The following is a 19,901-nucleotide window of genomic DNA, read 5'->3' on the forward strand; positions in this document are numbered from 1 at the left end:
AGCTCGGGTCGGCCTCCCAGCCCATGAAGATGGAAGTTAGGGGAGAAGATTTGCCGCGCACCGCAAAAAATAATGCGGGTCGGCGCTGGATGCGGGGTCTGCTCATGTGGATTTTTCAGTCCCGACCTGCAATTTGACGGTTATTTTGCGGGTCGGGACGGGATGCAGGGTCTGCTAGAGTTGCTCTTAATTAAGAACTTTATGCATGAGTTTCATAGGTTTATCGTAGATGTAGGATTATTGGGAATCAAAAGAGAGCTTCATGCGCGTCAAGTTTTCAGGCATTTATGCTTACCAAACGCGTATAGAAATACCTTTGTTGGATGCACAGTCTCATTGACTGCAAGACGAGCGTGGAACATGTTATACCGCTTAGTCTTGTGAAGATGCTTTACAGCATCTTTAACAGATCCCGTATAAATATCTACATCTATAAAATAAGTGTCAAAATATGGGTTCACGTGAAAAATATTGTTTAATTAGACCTTACAAATACATTAGACACATAAATATTTTTACGAAGCGCGGTAAAAAGCTCCTCCCAATCTGTAAAAATACAGTTTTTGCATTCGATTCTATGGTGCCCTCTATCGAGAGAAAGTACTTGGCGAGAGCCCAACTGTCACAGAAACTTTCGCGTCCACTGGCCACGTCCTCCATACGCCGCCCCGGACGTCACGGACGCCCTTGAATGCCGGCCGCCCCTCCCCTGACGCCGCCCTGCCCATCCTGGCGGCCGCCCTGTCCATCCTGACCAGATTCGGCATCGGCGGCGGAAGCTAGCTAGCTAGCTCCGGGTTTCTGGATGAATTTCACGACCGGAGCTAGCTAGCTAGCTCCTGAATGGATACATGGACATCATGTTGATGAAGGTGCTAGCTGGATGGATTTAGGGATCGACGATTCCGTCAGCTTTTTTACAAGTTTATTTTATGGGGTTTGATTTTATCCTCACCTGTGTTGATCCGTAAAACCGTTTTTCGACGAACTGTAAACGTGTTTTATGGATCGGCGTTATACGGGTTTACTAAAGATGCTTTTATAAATATAAAATATACGTGTATGCATTTAGCGGTAAGTGTACATATTAGCTATTTCGATTGTACCGTGTTAAAGAAAAAATCAAACCCTTTGATGAAGCACCTACAAACAATACCGAAAATGAGATCTCCCAAGTATCCGATACGATGGAGCTCTCGCCGGCGAGGCTGCGAGGCATACACAGACGAGATGAGTCCACTAAGCAGCGTATTAGTGGTCGGGCGTGTGGGTTTCCATGAAGGTCTTGACGTCCTTGACGAGCTTGCCGGCGTCGGGGAGCTTCGGGAATATGTAGAAGCCATGGATGGCGTCCGGAAACTCCACCAGCCGCACCGCCTTCCCCTTCCTCTGCAGCATGGCGGCGTACCGCCGCTGCCAGTCCTGCAGCGGGTCGAACCCGCCGACCACCACCATCGCCGGCGGGAAAGCCTCCGGCAGCTCGGGCTCCGGGCCCGCCTCCCCAGTCACGTGCGCCGCCGGGTGGTTCCGATCGGCCCCCTCCGGCAAGAACGCCTTCCAGAACCAATCCGAGCGGCGCATGTTCACCACCGGCCCCACGCCCTCCAGCCTCAACTCCGCTTCCGTGCGCTCCTCGCCGCCGAAGTACGGCTGCAGCAGGATGATGCCGGCGAGGCGGACGGGGTTACTGGAAGTAGCGGCGGCGGGCGAGGTCCACCGGTGGGCCACGTGGTGGGCGATGTTGCCGCCGGCGCTGTCCCCGATGAGGAAGCAGCGGGAGAGGTCGACCGGGACGCCGAGGTCGGCAGGGAGGCCGGTGTTGCCAAGGTAGCTGAGCACGTCCACGCAGTCAGCGTAGGCAGCGGGGTACCGGTGCTCGGGCGCGCGGCGGTAGTTGACGGAGACGACGACGGCGCGCAGCTCTCGGCAGAAGCGGCGGCACATGGCGTCCAGGGGCGCGGACGCCGCGGAGAGCAGCGCGAAGCCGCCACCGTGGAAGTACACGAGGACAGGGAGCGGCGCCGCCCCGGCTTCACCCGCGGAAGAGGAGAAGACGCGCGCCCAGAGGTTTCTGTCGTTGCCGACCATGACGTCGGCGGAGCGGACGCCGAGCGCGTCCGGGCGCGGCCTCGCCGGGGTCTTCCGGTCGGCGAGCGAGAAGAGGAAGCGGTTCACGGTGCCGTTCCGGCGCTGCGAGAGGTCGCAGAAGGCCCCGAGCGCGAGCACCTGGAGCCGCACCGTCCACGGCAGCACCGGAGGCGCCGGCCGCGCGCTCTCGGCTCCCGCCATCGATTTCTTGGCTCTTCTACTCGGCCGCCTCCGTCTCGCCGCCCTTTCCTCCGTTATGCACACGAGAGAGAGAGAGAGTAACGCAAATGCTCACAGAATGGAAGAAGATTTTGGTGGCACCAACATATGGTACATCCATGATGGGAGATTGCAATCCGCATCCGATGGCGACGCGGACAATGTATGTCACAGACGATGGTTTGAAGATGATCATCGTGTGAAGGAGAGCGTCTGCAGTGATGTGTCGCTGCGGGCAACTGGGTACTATGTGCTGCACTCCACCCGCCTCATTTCGGCTCCCCAGTATGAATGATCGAAACGGGCGCGTCCAGCCGGCCGCTGACACGCCGCCGGTCGAAGTCGACCGCGTCGAGAACCAGGGACGATGGTTAACGATCACTATTCACTACTGCGTAGTCCTGAACCGGACATGCGTTGCACGTTGCACATGCTTTCTCCTATTGTTCCTGTGTCTGCTAATCCATCTTGTGGCTACAGAGAGAAGGCTTTCAATTGTCTCAAGTTCATCAGATATCTTGTTTTTCCTTTTTTTCTTTGGAAAAAGATTATCTTCTACCGGTCGATCACATGTGTCTGGTCAGCCGGCTCGTATGTTTAACATGTGTCCATAAAACCAACTAAACAGTGCGCTAGCTTTATCCTTATTTGCACCTTCACCACCCGATTCGCTGCTTCGTTTCATCCTCTCTGCATTTTCCTAGCATTTTCTAACTTGCAGCGATCCTTCAGGATTTGCCACGCACGAGTTGCCACGGCCGCAAGTGTTGCTCCAAGCAAGCCATCCATTCCTAATGTTTAGAGGTCGAGCCGCCGAGCTACTGCGAGCCAACCACCAATGTCCCTTGCTGCTCGAACGGGTTGTTAGGTGCGTGTGCGGGTGCTCAACAGCGGCGTGCCCACTGAGGCATTCATCGTTGCCCAATTCTACAAGCCAGCCACGGGGGTGCGCCGTTGTAGCGGGTCTCGCACGGCCGTCGTTGTTGTCGTCCGCCTCCAGCATGGTGATTGGCCGCATGCGATGCGCCATGTCGTCGGTGAGGCAAGTTAGTCGGAGGTCCTCGCAGCCATCTATCATTTTTCAATTTTTACAACACGGCCATTGTTTCAGGAGTTGTAGAAATTGTTTTTGCAACGTGACCGTTGTTTTAGAAATTGTTTCTGCAACACGGCCGTTGTTTCGAAAATTAATGAGTGAGGAGGGGACAAGCGGGGTGTGCCTGGAGATCGATCGACGGTTGTTTCTGCAACTAGTTTGTTGTTTCAGAAATTAATGTGACGGGGAGGCAACCGAGCCGCATGCCAGGAGTTAGATCAGACGTTTGCGCGCACGGAGATCCGACGGCTATGGAGATGACAAATGTTTAGTAGACATCTGTGAGAGGACACGTAGCAATGCCCTTTTTCTTTTGAGGAAAATCTTCTATTCAACCGGCGGATAATACTCGCTTATCCATCACGTCCCTTGCCTGACGCGTGTCCCCGTTGGGACCTATCACAACATCATCCTTCATGCTTATCTGTAGCTTAGAACTCCCGAGTGAACCCCAACCACTCATTCACCTCATCCCTATCCCTTCTTCTTCTCCCCTGATTCTCCATTGAATAGATGCTCGCTCGATCCCGCTCCAGCCGGAGCTCCCTTCGGTCGCCGCTCTCTGGCAACGGCATGATTCCGGGGACGTGTGCAGGGACATGAGGCGCCACTCCTCTCTCACCACCGTTCAACGAGAGCTCAAGGCCGGTAGTGATTTTTCTTGCAACACCCTCCCTGTTGCAAGAAAGAATGCTGCAACACCGACGATGTTGTAAAACTTTCTCCCCTGAGTTTTCTGCAACAATGGCGTTGTTGCGATTGACGGCGGCGAAGCTAGTGCAAGTAGGCGCAATGATGAGTTTTCGCAACATGGTCTCAATTTCAAAAAATTGGAACACATATCTTGTTGCAAAAGTTTTCTGCAACCTGACCTACGTTAGAAAAAATTCTGCAACATGACCTTTGGTGCAAAAAAATTCTTCCACAACAATACCTATGTTGCAGAAAGACGAAGAAAAAAATTCTTCAAGCTGTCTTATGTTGCAAAAGTTTTTTCCAACATGATCTTTGTTGCAAAAGCTTCTTCCGCTAGAGTACCTCTCACGCAAATGTTTCCGCAACATTACCTCTGTTGCAAAAGTAAATAACGTCGTTCGGCCACTCGATCACACAGGATCGTACGGCTCGTGAGCCGGCTGATCTTTTAAAAATACCAGTCGATGGACGCGTAGCAACCCCCTTTCCTTTTCATGAAGAGATTGTTAGTCGACTGATTTTCGTATTAGGGCCTCTTTGATTCATAGGATTTTTAAAATGCACAAATAGGAACAATAAAGGATTGGAGTAGCTTGTTCATCTGAATCTGTAAAATTAGCAAGGAGTGTTTGATGTCGCGAAAAAAAACAAAAAAATTGTAAAAAAAGGTTGGAGTAAATGTTAGATTTTTTATGAATGGAGTACAAAAGATTTCATAGAAAAATATAGACATAAAAATCGCAGCCAGGAATGTTTAAAGTTCTTCTATTTCACACTTTTTCTACTTTTGTTTTTCTCTTTTGCCTTTATTTGAATAAACTTTGCACAAATGCTAATCATGAATTAAAGAAAGGTCAAATTTGTAGACAAAAAAATTCTCATATATACAAAAAAAATGTACAGTGTGTATGGACAATAAATAATGTAATTTTCTTTTATTTTGAAAAATATTGATCGTGTATTTAAAGAACTTTAAATGTGCATTCTATTTCGCACTTTTTCTACCTTTTTTTCTCTTTTGCCTTTATTTGGATAAACTTTGCACAAATATTAATCATGAATTAAAGAAGGTCAAATTTGTTGACAAAAAAATTCCCATATATACAAAAAGATGTACAGTGTGCATGGACAATAAATAATATATTTTTCTTTTATTTTGAAAAATATTGATCGTGTATTTAAAGAACTTTAAATGTGCATAGCAAAATGTTTCCAGTGTATAAGAAAACATATACAAAAATATATAATATGTATGGAACAAAGTAGATATAAAAAATAGAACTTTTTAAAATTATTAATCGTGTATTTGAATAATGTAAAATGTGTATATAAGAAAATTCATGATGCATACAAAATATGTAAAATGTGTATAAAAAAATTAAACATCAAATCTCAATAATGTTTCTGATGTCACACACAACAAAATGTTTCTAATGTATAAAAAATATACAATGTTATTTATACAAGCTTTACGTAAACAAATGGTTTAACTTTGATTTTTCATATATATAAATTGTTTTGCTAATTATTTTTTTAAGAATATCGATATTGATACGCAACCCGGAACATTTGGTATGCATGTACTTACAAATTGATTGTTTTTTATGGAGTTGTCTAATATGTTTGCAACCAAATTAAGACTACACTTAGATTACAAATGCAAACACATATATCGGCAAGATAAAAATAATATTCTTATGCAAATGCTATCATTAATTAACAAAACATACTTTGCCATTTTCATCATAATTCAAATAATGTTCATGCATTCAAGAAATGTCCTAAAATTTTAATAACATAATGTGATTATCACAATTAGAGATTATGATTTTTTTTTCTTCCATTGCAACGCCCGGGCCTTTTTGCTAGTTATAGGTTAAAAGGAAAAGGGAACTATGTCGTTCCTCATTACTGTGACTAATGTTTTTTCCTTTCTGCGTGCATTTTTTATATTGCTATCATTTGATTTCTGTTTCTTTTTCTACTTTTTGTTACGTTTTTTCATTCTTTATGTGGACACCTGAAACGAATTCTAGTTGGATGAAGCTTTTTTTATAAAATGGATGATATTTTGTTAATTTTGGAATGTACTACTAGATAAAAAAAATTACCTTCACTTTTGTTTTCAAGGGTCACGACTGCAAGTCTTTAAAAATGGGTCATAACTGTAAATTTTCAAGAGGATTCGTAATTAAAAGTTTCAAATGAGATCGTAACTGCATGTATTTAAGAAGGTCGCAGCTGCAAGTTTTTATAGGGGGTCGCAACTACAGTATCCCTCAAGCGCATGTGCGAGTTTTTTCGTGTAGCCCGTGTGCTAGCTCACACTTTCACGTGCATGCGTTCTTGCCTTGTTGCCTCGTGAGCTTTCTGTATCGTCTTACTTTTCTGTTGAGTTATTGCTTTTTTTACCTCTTTGTAACGGCAAGCATTGTAATTCGATAGTAATTGCATGGGCACAAAGCAACTGCAACTAGAGTCGGGAGGGAGGGGGTTGTCGTGGCGAATCTCATGCAAGCGTTGTAACCCGACTGCAACTACATGGGCACAAATCAACTTCAACAGGTGGCGGGGCTAAGGTTGTCCTCGAAAGTTGCATGTACATCACTAGAGATGCCACTACAAACGGTGTAACTCGATTGCAATTGCATGGGAAAAAGCGAGTGCAACTAGGGCCAGGAGGTTTTTTTGGCTAGTTGCATGTCCATCACTAGACATGTTGTTGCAACTCGTTATAACCCGGCTGCAACTGCATGAGCACAAAGCGGCTGTAATTGAGGTCAGGGGAGGGGGTTGTTGTGCGAGTTGCGTGCCTACCAATAGACAAGAAACTACGAGATTGTACCCAACACAAAACAAATGCAACTAAGGTCAAAAGGAGGGTTGTTCGTCCAATTGCATATCCATCACTACGCATCAATTGCAAGCGTTTTAATCCGGTCGCAACTACATGCGCAGAAAGTGACTACAAATGGGGAGCATGAAGAGTTTACAACTTGTCCAATTTTTTATCTTCGCATCACATATTGTTAGACAAACTAGGGTTTGGGCAATGCTCGATACTCTGAACAGGTACGGCTGTCATATATTTATATGAGGAAATGTACAGGTACAACTTGTGTTACAACATGTATATCTAATATATACTTAGTCTAACACCCTCCCTCAATCTTAACTATGTCTTGAAACACTGAGAAGGTTAAGATTGCGACGGCATCCTTCAAAAGAAGGTAAGGGCAAGGGTTTAGTGAAAATATCAGCAAGCTGATCCTTAGAAGAAACAAACTTGATCTGAAGTAGCTTTTGTGCAACACATTCCCTCATAAAATGGTAGTCAACTTCAATGTGTTTTGGTCGGGCATGAAATACCGGATTCGACGAAAGATATGTAGCACCAATGTTATCACACCAAAGAACAGGCGGCTAAGCTTGAGAGACCTTTAACTCTCTAAGCAATGACTGTACCCATATGATCTCAGCTGTGGCATTAGCAACTGCTTTGTACCCAGCTTCAGTACTAGTCCGAGACACTGTAGCTTGCTTGCGAGCTTGCCAGGAGATCAAGTTAGGACCAAAGAACACAACATGTACCCCCCGTGGATCGCCGATCATCAGGACTGCCAGCCCAATCAGCATCAGAAAAAGCTGAGATCGCACTAGAGGACGCAGGTTGCACATGGAGACCATACAAGCTAGTGTGACGAACATAGCGTAGAATGCGGTTAACAGTCGACCAATGAGGATCACATGGTGCATGAAGGTACTGATACACATGATTAACTGCAAATGATATGTCTGGTCTAGTAACGAGCAACTACTGTAGACCACCAACAATGCTGCGGTACTCAGTGGCATCATCAGGGGAGAGCAAATCTCCATCAAGAGCTGATAGTTTGTCTGTGGCACACATAGGAGTGGTAGCAGTCTTGCACTGCAACATACCCGCATGGCGTAATAGATCCTGAGAGTACTTCTGTTGAGTGAGAATCAAGCCATTGTCAGAATGAACAACGTCAAGACCCAAAAAATAGTGTAGTCTCCCAAGATCTTTAACAGCAAAATCAACACCGAGAGAAGACACGAGCCGATCTGCAGCAGTGACCGACGAGCCGACAAGGATGATGTCATCAACATAGACCAGAATGTACATATTCACCTCAGGTCACTTGAGAATGAAGAGAGACGTATTGGAGGTAGACTACACAAACCCATGCGCACGAAGAGCAGCACCAAGTCGTGCATGCCATGCACGAGGAGCTTGCTTCAGACCATAGATAGCCTTGACAAGACGACACGGATGATGTGGCTGAGCAGGATCAACAAAACCTGGTGGCTGACGCATATATACCTCTTCTTCTAGAACTCCATGTAGAAAGGCGTTTTGAACATCAAGCTGACGAAGGGACCATCCTCGAGTAACAACCAATGAAAGTAGAACACGAATCATCGTGGGCTTAATAATAGGACTGAACGTGTCTTCGTAATCAAGGCCATACCTTTCTTTGAAGCCTTTAGCAACTAATCATGACTTGTACCTTTCAATGGAGCCGTCAGCATGTCTCTTCACCTTGAACACCCATTTAGAGTCAATGATGTTGACACCAGATGGAGGTGAAACCAAGCGCGAGGTATTATTCTTCTGAAGAGCATGAATCTCCTGCTCCATGACAGCGTGCCAGTGTGGAATGCCAAACCCTGCCTGAAAGTGGCGCGGTTCAGCCGTAGGATCAGTCTCAGCATGAGCAACACAGGCCGCAAACCATGCGACGGTGCCATCAGTACACTTAAGAGGCTTTACAATGCCACTCTTACTGCGCGTATGACGATGATGCATGGCAGGCGCAGGTGGCGGAGAAGTCGTCACTGCAGGGGAGCCGGCGTCTGGCTGCACACACGGTGAGAGAGGCACACCTGCGAGTGAATCCACGGGTAGCTCCGCCTATGGTGAAGACAGAACCGATGTTGGGCCCGGGGTGACCAGCGAAGGCAGACCAGGCGAGGTCGACCTAGCCGAAGCGGAGATCGGGGAGGCCGCCCGCCCGGGCGACAGCACCGCACGTGCAGCTGGGCTAGACGAGACCAACGACTCGCCATACCCACGCGCATGGGGCATGCATGTATGATCAATGTCGGGGTCATCCGGTGTAGCAGCTGGCGTAGGTGAGTCCACAACCTCATCGAGAAGCTCAAGTCGGACACCCCGTCCAGTTCCCGCACCATGGTTAGGTAACAACAGAGGAGAATATGCAACATCTACAAATTGATCAGGCAAAACTGGAAAGGAGTGCAATGAGGTAGTGGTGGTATCGTTGGGTGGTGTAAGTGTGGAAAACGGGAAAACAGTCTCATCAAATACAACGTCACGGGATATGTAAACATGATTCGTTGGGATGTGAAGGCACTTGTAACCTTTGTGAAGAGGACCATACCCGAGAAAAACACACATTTTGTAGATCGATATGCGAGTTTATGTTTGTTGTACGGACGAAGGTGTGGCCAACACACACAACCGAACACTTTGAGTAAGGAGTAATCTAGAGTTTCATGAAGCAATACTTCTAGAGGAGTTTTCATGTGAAGAAGTCATGTGGGAAGCCTGTTTATCAAAAAACAAGCAGTAACAAATCTATCACTCCAGAACTGAAATGGCACAAAGGCATATGCAAGTAGTGTTAGGCCAGTTTGAACTATGTGACGGTGCTTACACTCAGCTGCACCGTTCTGTTGATGTGTATGAGGACATGCCACATGATGCCAAATACCAAGCTTTTGAAAGAAGGTGTTGAGATTGCGATATTCACCCCCAATCAGATTGAACATGAACAATCTTGTGCTTAAGCAATCGCTCAACATGTGCTTGAAATTGCATGAAGACATGGAACACATCAGATTTGCGCTTAATGAGATAAATCCAAGTAAAGTGACTAAAAGCATCAATGAAACTGACATAGTAGTTGTGGCCACTAACCAAAGTTTGGGCATAGCCCCACACACCCGAAAACACAAGTTCAAGAGGAGCCTTAACAACACGACTGTATACGGAAAAAGGCAACTGATGACTCTTGCCTTGTTGACAGGCATCACACACTAGAAACTCCTTATTTCTCGACTCAACAGGAAAATTATGGCGATGGAGCACATGACGCACGATGGGAGTAGCACGATGACCGAGGCGAGAATGCCACTCGACGACGACACCCGGACACCACTGAAAACTTGAGAAACAAATGGCACATCAAGAGCATATAGGCCGTTGCGAATTCGACCACTAAGAAGAACGTCCCTCGTGTCCATGTACTTAACAAAAAAACGAAAAGGATGAAACTCAACCAACACATTGTTGTCATGAGTTAATTTAGGAACTGAGAGCAAACTACGTGTAACTGATGGAACACGAAGAATATCAAGGAGACGCAAGCTTTTAGTGGTACGTGAAAGAAGAGATGCCTGACCAACGTGTGAGATGTGCATACCTGATCCATTGGCGGTGCGGACCTGATCATGACCTATGTAGGGCTGGCGAGTGTCCAGCTTGTCAAGCTGGCTCATCAGAAGGTCCGTGGCACGTGTGTCCAAGTACCAGGCAGGATTTACAGAATACGAAGGAGTAAACCCTGGCTCATGTGTTGTTTGTGCATCTTGTTTCTCATTGCCTTTTCCATTGTTCCCAATGCCAAGGAAGTCACGTTCGAAGCTACGATGGCATCGAGACGCCAAGTGCCCCTTGATGCCGCAGAGCTGACACTCAACCCCACCACCACACATCTGGCAGTGGAGTCGCTTGCACCCAGCCGTGGGAGGAGCAGGAGCGGATGGGCAGGACTGATCCCTCGGTGAAGGTGGAGGAGGCTATTTGGCACCACGAGGCCCCCCACGGTGAGCAACATTAGTTGTCGATCCATCAGTATAGGCCCCAACGGAGCGACGAGCAGAGAGCCGATGTTCTGTGTTCAGGAGGCGCGCATAGAGATCATGAGGTGGCAGAGGCGTGTCTCGTCCATTGATACTTTCCACCAGGGAGTCATAGTCCTCATCAAGGCCATTGAGGATGAATGAGGTGAACTCCTCATCATTGAGAGCCTTCCCAATGGAGGACAGTGTATCAACCAAGTTTTTGACATTGTTGAAAAAGGCCGTGACAGAGAGATCATGCTTATTGATCTCACCCAGTTGATTGCGAATAGCAGATGAACGTGCCAGCGACTGCGAGGAGAAGCTGGAGTCGAGCGTGGCCCATGCATCCCTCGATGTTGGGGCAAAAACCACCATGCCAACCACCGAGGGAGTGAGCGAAGATTAAATAGCACCAAGGATGGCTTGACCCCGAGCAATCCACCGACGGTAAGCCGGACTCGGCACCATAACAGAGTCACCATGGCTGGAGGGCAGCTGAACCATGGTTGGAGGACACGATAGCGTACCATCAACATACCCCTCGAGGTAATGACTACGCATCAGCGACAACACCTGAGCGCGCCACAGAAGGTAGTTGTCAGCAGAGAGCTTCACCGTCACGAGATGAGAAAAGTGGAACCGTCCGGGGTCAGCCATCGGTGCAGAGACTTGAGAATCATACGTGGGAGGAGCATCGTACGAGACCAGGGCATCGGCCGAAGGAGGCATATGGTATGGCTGGTGATGACCGTAGGGCGTGAGCGGGGCCGCGAGGTACGATGTCGGGGCGGCGTAGGGCGCACCATACGACGCCTTAGAGGACGGCATGTATGGCACCAGCAACGGGGTGATGTAGGGAGCGGGATAGGGCCCACCGTAGGGCACCTGTGCGGTGGCACAATAGGAGCCCGGTGCCCGTGATGCGTTATGGGATGGGACTGGGGCAGGGTTGGCCGAATCGAAGATCGACGGAGGCGCCACGAGCGACTGGGGCGGCGTAGGCGGATGCGATCCCGAGTCGGCCGGACGAGCCCAGGCGAGCGGGGCGGATGCCATGAAGGGCAACTCCATCACGAGGGTAGAAGGAGGCGGCGCGACGGCGGAGGCCGATGGGGCGGCAACAGAGGAGGCGGAAGGGCGGCGCGGATCGAACGCGTCGTCTGATACCATGTTAAACAAACTTGGGTTTGGGCAATGCTCGATACCCTGAATGGGTACGGCTGTCATATATTTATATGAGGGAACGTACAGGTACAACTTGTGTTACAACATGTATATCTAATATACACTTAGTCTAACACATATGCAGATTCTATCAGGTTCCGCTTTTTATAGAACATTTATACTTATAATTTTGGATTATTTTTGTGTTTGGTTTTATGAAATTATATTCAATGGCATGCACGTTCTAGCTACTCTTCACACACACACACACACACACAACACAACTCTGGTGTTTTCCATAAGAAACCAACACATTGTTTTTTTAAGAACACACAGTTGTTTGAAAAAAAATCAGACTGTCACAAAGAAAGGGAGAAAGACGTAGCCAGCATAAAAAAACAAGTCCAAGGAAGCCTCACAAAGCAACTACACACCCTGCATAAAAAGAAAGAAAAAACAAAGCAACCACAACCAAGCAGATCAGCCCAGCCCATGAGGAAGAATATGGCGAGGAGTGAGCAGAAGAAGAACATGGGGAAGAATAGGAACATATCGATGAGGGGAGGAGTACGATGAGGATTACAGACCTCCACCAATTCAAACCACCCAGGAGGATAAGAAGAGGGGCAAGCGGCCCAAATGAGATTGGGCACGTTCATCCCCTTTTCAGAAACCGCGTCCTTGACTCCCCAAGAAGAAGGTGGGTGAGACCCGTTCAAACAAGAACGTGGACCGTACCTCCAGGAAGGGAAGGAGGAAGTGAAGTTGCTGCCGTTGAACTAGTTAACCTTTTTTATGTTGGCTTCTTAGTTGAAATATTTGCTATGTGAAACTATTTGCCATTATGTGAAACTATGTCCTATGTTTGTTAGTTGAACTATGTGAAACTATGTGCTACGTTTGTTAGTTGAACTATGTGAAACTACGTGGTGTGTTACTCTATATATTTTTACTAGAAGATGCCCCGCACGTTGCTGTGGAACGATTTGCGACAGCCATTTTATTTTATAAATAATAAGCAAAAAAGGAAGATATAATATAGGCTCACTCAATGGGCTCTGTAGTCTAACATGATGTTTACAAAGATTAAGTGATGATTCATAACATGTTCAAAATAATGTTGCTCAATAACACAATACATATGCAAGAATCAACTCCACAACCAATGACTGAATCACAACACTAACTGTGAGACATTTTTTTTGAAAAGGAGGATGACCCCCGGTCTCTGCATCTGGGAGATGCATGCGACCATTTTATTGATTATTCCCGAGGACCTTACAAAGTAGGACAACAATATGTCTGAATCCACCATTTTGGCAGCATCTATCGCTACTCCTATCCATATGATGAAGGGGGTGCTAGCTGGGCCAAATACCCAGACGTCTCACCTAAGCCTAACATCTAAAGCCGGAGGCCCCGACCGAGCCACATACCGGCTCCGGGGCACAAACCGGTCTGACACACTCACATGTGTCGACGCCACCATCTTCCACCGGTTCATCTTCAGAGCAGCTTGAGGTGCCAGCCTTGGCAGGTGCCTCCGCCATTGACGCCACCATGACGTCAAACGACGACATCCACCTACGCGAGTCCATCTCCAAGCAACGGACGCAGATCCATGCTAGGATAGGGCCGCACCACCGTCATCGCCCACCATCCACAAGCGCCACCCAACCCCAAGATTCCCAAAGCGGCGCCTTCAAGAAGGGAACGACGCCGATAGCGCCGTCGCCGCCTAACAAAGTTAGGGCTTTCGTCCGGGAGACCTAGGGGAAGGGGAAGTGAGGGGATCAGTCCATACCGATGCCTCCAAGGAGGGAAACGACGCCCTCAGGCGTCGTCGTCGACGCGGCCGGCCATTGCCGGCCAGGGATTTTGCCCGAACTAGATCCCCGCCACCAGCAGTGCCTCCTGTACAGAACCGGTGACCCAAGGAAGCGCGACCCGACCAGGCTAGCACGCATGCCGAACAGGGGAGGAGGGGATGCGCCAGATCGCGCTCACCGGCCACCGCAGAAGCCGTCGCCGGCCGCCAACGACCACGGGATCCCGCCGCCCGCGCAGACGGGACGCCAGATCCACCGTCCGCACGGCTGCTAGCTTGCCGTGCCTCGCCCATGGAGCCGTCACTCCAGATCCGGAGTTCCCCACGCAGAAGCAGGGCAGCCAAGGCCCCGCCGCCACGATCCTTGGCGCCCCGGGCTTGCCCGGCGGCTACCTCACGCGGCGGCGAGGAAGGAGGGGGAGGGACTGAGGCCGGGGGGCGGTTAGGGTTGGGAGGGTTGGTTCCTGAGTTGGTGACACCTATCAGACATGCATACGAACAATTCAATGATCTCTAAATCCCTGAAGCTAATTGTATTTGTGAATGAGAAAAGTGAAGCACTCGCGATACTGGACTAAATGTGTGAAGGAGAATTTTTTTTGACAAAGATGACATGGTTTTCTGATCATTCCAACTCGTGGTGTCTAGCTACACCAAAACTCAAAGAATAAAGGAATAATAAGTAGTGTGCATCTGCTTAGTACTCCTAGTAATCACCCGAATGAAATTATCAGAATCTGCTTAACAATGTATAACGAAATTGCGTGCATGCATGCTTGGATGTCCTCAAGTGCGCGCATATATTGCTGCTGCAAATCGGGCAAGGTGCATCATTTGGAATGATCAAGAAGCCACTGCAATGTCTATGCAGAAGCGGATGGGTCATGGCGCTGTCACCATTTCATTGTATGCCCAAGATTCGAGACGGTCGTGTGTAGACTGAACAAAGACAATGCGTATTGCAAGTACCGTGTCACCAGATCATTCTGCTTAAAATTGATGTTCACACACCTCTATTTCGGGCTTGATTATCCTTACAGTAGATTTGGATTGCTGGCTGCAGAACGCATGTATGCTAAGAAGATTTTTAAGGCTTTGGTTATAGCCTTATAGGGACTCAGGGTTGGAGCATTGTGTGTTAATGGATGACGCAGGTTGAACTGTACTCCTACCTCTCCAAATGGAAGATTGGACTTGATAGAAAACTGCACATGGATGGTAGTCGGCAACCGAACAAATCTCGTTTCACCGAACTCCCCACATGTCGACGGTCACCGGTTGGTCGCCCATCCCATAGGGACGCACCCGACGGGACTCACAGGCCGAGCGCATTAGTAGAAAAAGGTGCTATAGCCGTGGTTGGGTTAGGCCTTTAGCCCCGGTTCACGAACCCGGGCTAGCAAACTGAAACTAATGCTAGCCCCGGTTCGGACCGAACCGGGACTAATATTCCTCCACGTGGCGTGGCTGGGGTAAAGGGGGAGGGGTATTAGTCCCGGTTCTTATTATGAACCGGGTCTATTGCTTCGCTGTCTTTTTTGAGCATTTTTTAGGGTTTAGGGTTTTTGCATTAAATTAGATGGGGCTATTTTAGTGTCCCCTATTTTCTCATTTATTTGTTTTGGACAATTTTTAATTCTTGTTTTGCACTAAATTGGATGGTACATACACATCAATAAAGGAACAACTATATTACACATCATCGTCATGAATATATTACATCATCTCATACTCGTGCTTTGTCGAACATATTACAAAATGTAGACACGAGTTACACGTGCACATATGCATCTCTTTTACACTTTAATATTTCATCTGAATTGCATCGACGGGCAATAATATTTTCTCTTCACATCTAGGACCTTTGCATCTAAGAATCCGATAATTTCCTCATGAATTGCTCGTACACATTCCTGTGGTAGAAGACCGTCCCGCAAGCGTTCGATCTAATTTAACGAAGGGGTCAATATATATCAGTGAAACCGAACACAATTGACGGTAATAAAATAAAGTTGTGAGTATTGTTTATCATGCTTCAATTTTTTATGTCCCAGTTTTTGCCCGTCTCATGGGTCGTCTAGCGAATGAACTCGCAAACATAGTATCCACATAAATTGTTCCCATGTTCCTGCCTCAAGCACTTTACGAGAATAGAGTTAAATCAAAAACATAATCAAGAATGATAATGGTATTGAAACTAGAATAAAGAGATGGGCGGATCTAGCTAGTAGTTACTTACATCCATTTGTTTAAATGTAAGCTGTGGCTTCCAAACACCCCGACACTTGGCGGTGAACTGTTTTCGAGCCCTGCCAAGAAAACGAAATGAATAACAAAGTTCTTTATTAATTGCTTGCTATCAGGAAATGAACGAAAAGTTGTCGATATAGTGCCATAATGATTGAAATTACCTCTGGAGGCATTCCTGCATGTTCGCCCATTCAGCGAGGGTTGTGCGTTTCGGGTCCATGACTTTTACTAGCCCCTCGTCAGGTACAATGATTAACAGAATAAAGTGCAAACTGCACATGCATAACGAGTCAATTATACACTTAATACCATCGAGTAAGCGAAAATAAAATGTGTGTATAGTAACACTCACTTGAAGTTGTAAGAAAATAATATTTCAATTTTGTTAGCGGAAAACCTTAACCCTTGTACCAAGTTATTCGCTGTCTCGCGGGGATCCAGTGCGAGACTTTTGTCATGAATGAAATATGGGTCAATGAACCCAATGTCATAGATCCGTTCTCTTTTGCATTTGAGAATCTTCATTCTGCAAAATTAATATAGTGATGAGTAAGATTATACATGCAACGAATGAGCTGAGTAAGACTTAATAACATAAATTAATAATACTTACAAACAATAAGCACCGATGATAGATTTGTGGAGGGTGTCTTGTTTGTATAACTGAAATAATTCGTCGAATTCAATCATTAGCACACCATCTTCATGCCCAAAATGCTCGTTTTTTATGCAGAACAGATCCAGCTTTGCTGTTCAGCACATGCTCGCATGTACCAGTCATGCAATCTTCGCATTTTTTTGGTAGCTCGTTGACTAACTCAGTTTTGACGAGAGGAGCCCCGTGCCGGTACACGTATGTTATGTCAGCGAATTCCTTCATATGGTTCAAGTACTCATCAATAGACATGCCATGAGCCTTGGCCACTTCTCCGTATAGTGAAACAAACTCCGGATCGATACCAGCTCTTTCATCATTCCTCTGCTCGACCGCAGCTCCGCTCGAGCACACCTTTGTATCGGAATACACTTTGAGTGCGGGCACGATTGTTTTTTCTGTTGTCCGAGCTGGGCAACTGATTTCCCGCTGGACGTACTACTCTTCAACTGCTGCTTTTTTGTCTCAGCTGACTTGAGAATAGAGTGTTCATCGTCCGCTGGCAATGGTGGCGGGGGATCTGCAAGGGTTTTCAGCATTTTCACGCACGCGGGAAGATCTTCTGGGGTGACCGGGAACTCTGGCTCTTTAGGCTTCTTCTTGTTAGCCTTGTCAGCCATCCAGTGTTGATGCTGGGCGTCTCCCCTCTTAATATTTTCCTCTCCAGTATAGTGCCAAGGTCTCATCTCCATATCCTTATGTGGTACTTTTGGGAGGGGCGACAACTTACGCTTCGGTGATCAGAACCCCTTTTTGCCGCCACTATTAGCGGTGGTACGTTTCCGCTTTTTGCTCTGATACTCAGTGGACGGAGACGGCTGACGGGGCGGTGGAGACGGCTAATGCGGCGGTGGAGATGGCTGCGCTAGACTCTGGTGAGGCGGCGAAGACAACGGTTGCGCTGGAGACTGGTGAGGCGGCGAACACGACGGTTGCGCTGGAGACTGGTGAGGTGGAGGCGAAGAAGGATTGCTGCTCAGAGGAGTCGGTGGCCTTGGTGGCCAATTTGGAAGCAAGATGTGCTCCTTTGGCCATAGAATGGTCTGTTTCTTGAATTCTCCAAGTTTAGTCAAATCCCTATCTTTACCTGCAGGGTGTTCCAACTTCAGCTCCTCATATTCTTTCATCACTTCATCCACCGCGACGACAACGTACCCTTTTGGAACCGGAGAGCAATGCAAAGTTGGATTATGTCCAATTGGTACGGCCACGCCGACCGCCACCATCAACCTTAAGTTAGCAAGTTTCACCTTTAGCTCTCAAGGTGTGCTCTCTGTGATATCATCCAATGGGTAGCGACGAGGAGGAGCCATCGTCAGTGCATCATCATCACCATCATCCTGGAGCTGCGTGGAAGCGACACTGCTTTTCCGATTCGATGCAGCTTCTATCATGAGCCACTGAGATTGGCCATTACCTTCTTGTCTATCGATTTGATCCTGCTGCAGCCGCTTTACTGCTTCTTCTATATTACAAACTGATACGTCTCAAACGTATCTATAATTTTTGACGGTTTCATGCTGTTATCTTGTCATCTTTGGATGTTTTATGTACCTTTTATATCTTTTTTGGGACCAACTTATTAATTCAGTGCCAAGTGCGAGTTCCTGTTTTTTCTGTGTTTTTGGCTCAGATTGCTAGAGACTGGTCTGCTGTTAACAAATTCTGTTTTTGTTGTGTTGGTTGCTTATTTTGATGAAACTATGGATAGTATCGGGGGGTATTAGCCATGGAAGATTGAAAATACAGTAACCCAACATCAGCACAAGTAGAATTTAAGTTTGCTAAAGTACCTAAGGAAGTGGTGGTTTGCTTTCTCATACTAATGTTATCACGAGTTTCTGTTTAAGTTTCGTGTTGTGAAGTTTTCAAGTTTTGGGTGAAGTTCTTATGGACAAAGAGATAAAGAGTGGCAAGATCTCAAGCTTGGGGATGCCCAAGGCACCCCAAGAGATTCAAGTATGCCGTAAAAGCCTAAGCTTGGGGATGCCCAGGGAAGGCATCCCCTCTCTCGTCTTCAATCCATTGGTAACGTCACTTGGGCTATATTTTTATTCACCACATGTTATGTGTTTTTGCTTGGAGCGTCTTGTATCGTAGGAGTCTTTTATTTTTGTTGTGTCAAATCATCCTTGCTGCACACCTAGAGAGATAGACATGCACTCACCGTGATTTTGTCGAGCTTCACTTATTTCTTTTGGTAGACAATTCAGCTCACATGTGCTTCACTTATATCTTTTGAGCTAGATACTTTTGCTCTATGTGCTTCACTTATATATTTTAGAGCGCATGGGTGCGTGGCTTGGTAGTTGATCTATGCTTTGAAAGTAGTCTCAAAAGGGGTAGTTATCCAAAGGGATACGAAAACTTCCACCTTCATGTGCATTGAATAGTTAGAGAAGTTTGATTCATCTCAATTAGTTTTGAGTTGTGGTTATGGTAATATTGAAGTTATGCTAGTAAGGTGTTGTGGATCTAGAAATACTTGTGTTGAAGTTAGTGATTCCCGTAGCATGCACGTATGGTGAACCGCTATGTGATGAAATCTGAGCATGATTAGTCTATTGATTGTCATCCTTTGCGTGGCGGTCGGGGAGCACGCGATGGTTTATACCTACCAACCCTTCCCCTAGGAGTATGCGTTAAATGCTTTGTTGCGATTACTAATAAAACTTTTGCAACAAGTATATGAGTTCTTCATGACTAATGTTGAGTCCATGGTCTAGATGCACTTTCACCTTCCACCATCACTATCTTCTTAGTGCCGTGCAACTTTCGCCGGTGCACAAAACCCACCATTAGCCTCCCTCAAAACAGCCACCATACCTACCTACTATGGCTTTTTCAAAGTCATTCCGAGATATATTGCCATGAAACTACCACCATGACATGTGCCACCACGTCTACATTGCCATTGCATGTTCGTAAGATAGCTAGCATGATGTTTACATTAATGTCTATGCCATGCTAGATCATTGCCACGGTACACTACCGAAGGCATTCCATATAGA

General features: G+C 46.8%; 1 protein-coding gene across 1 annotated transcript; it reads right to left on the bottom strand.

The window, feature by feature from the left end:
- Nucleotides 1–1,067: 1,067 nt before the first annotated feature.
- Nucleotides 1,068–2,377, bottom strand: LOC123429586 (probable carboxylesterase 18). Its single transcript, XM_045113614.1, has one exon. It carries the CDS (start codon nt 2,287–2,289, stop codon nt 1,252–1,254), a length of 1,038 nt encoding a protein of 345 aa, XP_044969549.1. The 5' UTR covers nt 2,290–2,377; the 3' UTR covers nt 1,068–1,251.
- Nucleotides 2,378–19,901: the final 17,524 nt, after the last annotated feature.

The sequence above is a fragment of the Hordeum vulgare genome, chromosome 2H, assembly GCF_904849725.1.
Source record: "Hordeum vulgare subsp. vulgare chromosome 2H, MorexV3_pseudomolecules_assembly, whole genome shotgun sequence".
Taxonomy (NCBI): domain Eukaryota; kingdom Viridiplantae; phylum Streptophyta; class Magnoliopsida; order Poales; family Poaceae; genus Hordeum; species Hordeum vulgare.